At 51.2% G+C, this 5,337-nt stretch overlaps 1 protein-coding gene across 1 annotated transcript; it reads right to left on the bottom strand.

Moving 5' to 3' along the window:
• Positions 1-1,474: 1,474 nt before the first annotated feature.
• On the bottom strand, positions 1,475-4,792 carry LOC119428852 (SLIT and NTRK-like protein 1). Its single transcript, XM_037696544.1, has one exon. It carries the CDS (start codon positions 4,488-4,490, stop codon positions 2,403-2,405), a length of 2,088 nt encoding a protein of 695 aa, XP_037552472.1. The 5' UTR covers positions 4,491-4,792; the 3' UTR covers positions 1,475-2,402.
• Between the last annotated feature and the right edge of the window lie 545 nt (positions 4,793-5,337).

Below are 5,337 nucleotides of genomic sequence, written 5' to 3'. Positions count from 1 at the left end.
TCAGACGTGAAAAAAAAAAAAAACAGCAAGATAAAAAAAACCTCACGTTGCCTTCAAGGGATAGTTCAGCTCTTTTAAAGCGGGGATCCGTAGAGAAATGTTAAATAAACAACCTACCAGGTGTAAAAATAAAAAAAAATCAGTTTGGAGAAATATTTTAATGCTGATCTGACCGATGAGCTACTGGCTAATGTGAACCAAAACAAAAGTGGACTGTTGACATCTTAAAATACATATAATTAGATTTAAAAATCATAATAAATATATATTTTTTTAACATATTTGCCTCAGTCGGTTTCATAATGCACAGTTTTGTCTTGAAAAAGTATGATTATGTTCCTGCAGGAAGTGCTGCAGCTAGCTGCTAATGCCACTTTTTCTTTTTTTCTGTGTGCTAGTCAATAACTCTAAATGCACGTGTCAACTGTCAGCAAGTCGCTTTAGTATTAGCGCTGCTCAGACTAGCCATTAGCTCATCAATCCGGTCAGAATGAACCAACCTCCAAACTGAAGTTGTTTAAATCAATGGTTCCCAACTCTGGTCCTTGAGGAACACCATCCTGCATATGTTTGTTGTTTCCCTGCTTTGACACACCTGATTTGAAAGAATGGGTGATTAACAGGCTTCGGCAGAACTTGAAATATTTAAATCACTGAATCAGTGTTGGAGCAGAGAAACAACAAAAATATGCAGGGTGGTGTTCCTCAGGGACCAGTGTTGGGAATTAACTAAAATAACCATCAACGACAGGTAAGATATTCATTAATCATAACCATTTCCACAAAACCCCACTGTAAAACATCTGAATTATCCCTTTAAACTTTAAGACATTTTGAGAAAATAAAATAAAAAAGGAAAACTAGATGTATCAATTTTTTTTAAATTATTATTAATACTTTTATAAAATCTCAAACTAGACAAAAGAAGTAGCCGACACCCCCTTTCTCTCCATTCCCCCGCAACAAGACCGCTGACTTCTGCGAAACAGGTATTCAGTCATGGCGTTGTTTACAAAAGCCCACGCTAAACAAAAACAAACAAACAAAAGTGCAAAAGAAAGAAAAATAAAACGTGCCACCCACGTAAAAAGTAGCTCAAGTTTCCAAAATGCTAAGTTTGAAAAAGGCATCTTGCATTAACTGAACACCTCAGCATGTGTCTCATTGGGGCCCGTCCCCCTGGATCCCCCCTTCTTAACTACGGCCCTGCTTCCAGCGCATTTCCCAGCGAATACAGTGCGGTTTGTATTTGGACAGGATTAGATGGCTTTACAAAAGCTCACAATATGATGAGAGTGAATCATAGCCGTAAGCTTCTTTTGTGTGGAGGAACACTGCTCTAGTCTATATCGGCCTACACGTGGATCAAATCAACCGGAAACGTGTTTATTTGCAAAAATACGATAGTAAAAAATAATATGCAGCCCACTTAAGAAGTATATTGTTTTAATAATATGTTTAAGAAGGCATTTATCTGCGTCTCAAATGGGCTCATCCCCCTCAATCCACCCTTTGAATTACGGCCCTGCTTCCAACAGGAAATCAATTAATTTTACCATCGTATTTTTGAAAAATCAATTTGTTTTTTTCCTCCTCTCACAAACATTAGGCTACGGTTATTCACGATTAAACCCCGCTGGACTGTTTCTGTAGCTACATGAAGTTCTGCAGCAGAAGCATCTGGGTGCTGTAAACCGATCATGCTCGTCTGCCACATCCGCAAACAAACAAACAAACAAACAAAAACAAATTGGCACATATTTCAACAGAACAACAGGTTTAGTTTCTTCTCGTTTTTTTTTTTTTTACATTCATAAAGGAGATGATGACGTCGGGTTCCCCACCGAAGTATAAATATCCGCGTCAATAATCGGGGAAACGATAAACCGAATTAAACGAAGGAGAACGTAAAAGAAACATGCACCGACAGCCGCTCGGATTAATTAGATTTTTTTTTTCCACCCCGTTCGAAACAACAAATACAAATCCTAATTCACAAAAAATAGAGAAATGGCACTTTTGTATATATATAATTCTTAATATCTATATATATATTGTGGTCATATTGATAGAGCATGGACAGTTTGCCTCTTTGTCGGTGGTTCTGGTTCCTCGCCGTCGTGTGTCTGAAACCATGCGGATTATCATCGTCATCATGCATTTTTTTATGATACATCAGTCCAGAGTATTTACATGTACATTCATGCGTTCGTGCACCATTCCCCTGATTGTTCTCTTTCACACACACACACACACACACACTCAGTCTCGTGGTTCTCCTCCGCTCTCTTCGTATATTCTGTCTCGTAGATCTGGACTGCGGCAGAAAGGAGTGCGTATGTTACAGATGGGAGCGTTAAATAAGTTTCTCTTTGAGTTTGTAATCCTGCGTTTTTCCTTTTTCACGCGTCGTTTGCAACCGACAGGTGCGTGGTGCAGTCGAAGCCCCGGTGCGCGCCGCCGTCCGCGTGATACGGCCCGCTGTGCCAGTAGGACGAGTCGCACACCGTCTGCAAGGAGTTGATCTCCGACGCGGAGGAGTTCCCCTCCCTCCGCTTGGAGCGCTTGCGGTTGCGCAGGATGAACACGAGCATCCCCACGACCGTGAAAGCCGACGTGACGAAGACCAGCAGCAGGCCCGGGACGAGCACGGAGATGGACACCCGGTTGGGCTCCAGGTAGGAGTTCGAGCGCGTGCCGCCCGAGTCCTGGGCGTAGGTGGCGTTCTTGGAAGGCGCCGTCGGCAGCGCGCGCTCGTACAGCCTGGGGCACATGAGGTCGTTCCGGACGTGGCGGAAGTCCCGCTTCCAGAACTCCTCGGGGGACTCGCACTTGAGGTCGCTGACAATCACGTCGGCCCCCAGCTTCTCCGTCCACTGCTTGAAGGGCACGATGTTGCACGAGCAATCCCAAGGGTTCCCGTGCAGGTCGATCTGGATGATGGAGCTGAGCTGGTCCAACACGCCAACCACGGGCAGGTAGGGGAAGTAATTGTTATGCAGGCTGATTTTGGATAAAGAAATCCCGAGGAACGCGTCCGTGGGTAACGCCTTGAGCAGGTTGTTGTTGAGGAACAGCACCCTCAGGTTGGGCATGGGGCTGAAGGCACCCGCCACCACCAGCTGGATGTCGTTGTATTCCAAACTGAGGTACTCCAGATTCAGCAGGCCCACGAACATCTCAGCCACCAGAGTATCCAGGTAGTTCTTATCCAAGTAGAGCCATCGGAGCTCGCTCTGGTTCTGGAACGTGCCGTTGTCGATCACCTTGATGTTGTTCCCCCCCAGATCCAGCAGGTTTAAGCTAGCGTAGCCCAGCAGCTGGTTCCTCTTCACCGCGTGGATGTTGTTGTCCCTCATGTTGAGCTCGTGGGCGGACAGCGGTTTGGGTTTGAGTCCGGCCAGGCTCTCCATCTTCTTGCCCTCGCAGTTGACCCCCAGCCCCCGCCTGGAGCCCACCAGCTTGCAGCTGCACGGCTGGGGGCACGTCAGGTTGTGCGGCGGCTCCCCGTCGTCGTTCACGCCCGTCGCCACCGGAGTGGGTTTCGTTTTCAGCTGCCAGTTCTCGCGAGACTTCGAGTGGCTTTTGGGGCCGCGGGGCGTGGGGGCGTCTTTGAAAGGCGTGGGGCGAGGCTGGCCCTTCTGCGCCGTCTCCTCCTGCGTAGGGGGGGCCGCCAGGCTGGTGTCCAGGCCCCCGCTCTGCGAGGGGCACAGCTCCGCCTCTGCTGTCTCGTTCAGGTCGCTGCCCTGCAGCCGGGTGGGGGCCTCGCAGACCACCCTGCCGATGAGCGCGTTGCGAGGTATGTTGTCCAGCCACTCCTTTAACGACACCAGCTCACAGTTGCAGTCCCACGGGTTGTCCTCCAGCAGGACCTCCGCGATGCCCGGTATCTGCTCCAGGATCCCCTCGTAAGGCAGCGTTTTGATCCGGTTCCCCCTCAGGTCCAGGTGCGTGATGGGCACGTGCTGGAACACGTTGAGGGGCAGCGCGCTGATCAGGTTGTCGTTCAGGATCAGCACCTCCAGCTTGTTCAGGTCCCTGAACACCGCGGGGTCCACGTCCCTCAGCAGGTTGAAGTCCGCCTGGAGGTACTCCAGGTCGTCCAGACCCAGGAAGGTGCTCCTCTTGAACGCCCGGATCTTGTTGTTGTTGATGTGCAGCCTCTTGACGAGCTGCAGCCCCAGGAAGGCGCCGGGCACGATGTCGTGCAGGCCGTTGTTCTCCAGGTGCAGGCTCACGGCGTTGTAGAAGTTGGCGAACTCGTTGGGGAAGAGCCGGGAGAGCGAGTTGCCGTGCAGGAGCAGGTGGTAGAACTGCGAGCTGGGGCCGGCGAGGTGCCGCAGCGTGCTGAAGCTCCGCTTCTCGCAGTCGACGTGCAGGTCGCCCTCCACGTCGCCGCACGAGCACACGCGCTCCTTGCACACGTCCCTCGTGACATTTCCGCTGGCAACACAAAGAGCCGCATTCAGCAGGACGACCCAGAGCAGCATTTTCTTTCAGGGTCCCGCTCGCGACGAGCAATTCATTCCCCGCGTTCAGGACATGCGAGCCGCCGAGCTGTCTGCATCAGCGAGGGGGGGTGGGGTGGGGGGCACAAAACATTTAGGGTGATTAAATCCACTTTAAAAAAAAAAAAAAGGATCAGTGAATCCTGAAACGTTGCAGAGCAGCCATCCTGTGTTCACTTCTCCACTGACCTTGGTGGGTTGGTGGAGGGGTGGAGAGGGGGGGGGGACCAGACAGCGGCTCCGGGAGTCGTGCGTGGCGCTGCGGCGTCGGGAGCCGTCCCCTCTCCCCCGGTGCTGCTGCTGGGGGGCTTCAGAGGCGAAGCCGAGACACCCGCATATCCCCCCTCCTCCTCCTCCCCCTCCGTCCCCCCCTCTCTCCTCCTCTGGTTTGAGCCGTTTCGCATCCAAAACGAACGTCCCAGTTTTTGTTGTTTTCTGCGCGCGCGGTGGGGGGAGTCACGGTGAGGCTGCCACCCTCTGCTGAGCTGCAATGCACTCCCCCCCCCCCCAAAAAAAAATAAAAATAAAACAAATTAAAATCCGACAGAGTGAGGGAATGCAGAGGAGATTAATCCAGGCGCGCGCGCTCTGCTCGGGTGCGCAGAATAAACAGTCCTCTGGTTTCGGTTCCAAAAACGCGCCAGAGCCCCTCGACAAAAAGCAGCCGCGGGTTTCGGATCGTGAGCAGTTCACTGACTTTGCCTCCCCCCCCCGACAAACACCGACCCTCTGCTCCTTCTCTCCGAACTGGGGAGGGAGAGAGGAGGAGGAGGAGGAGGAGGCTCTTTGCTCTGAACACTGTTGAATGCGGCAGAGAGAGAGAGAGAAA

This window comes from Nematolebias whitei, chromosome 23 (assembly GCF_014905685.2).
Source record: "Nematolebias whitei isolate Nwh7 chromosome 23, NemWhi1, whole genome shotgun sequence".
NCBI classification, from domain to species: Eukaryota; Metazoa; Chordata; class Actinopteri; order Cyprinodontiformes; family Rivulidae; genus Nematolebias; species Nematolebias whitei.
The sequence above is the reverse complement of the archived record's forward strand: the minus strand, read 5'-3'. Positions and strand labels throughout refer to the sequence as shown.

What these genes read in the sequence shown, in the direction of transcription:
- LOC119428852 (XM_037696544.1), bottom strand. Translation starts at nt 4,490, where the DNA reads ATGCTGCTCTGGGTCGTCCTGCTGAATGCGGCTCTTTGTGTTGCCAGC.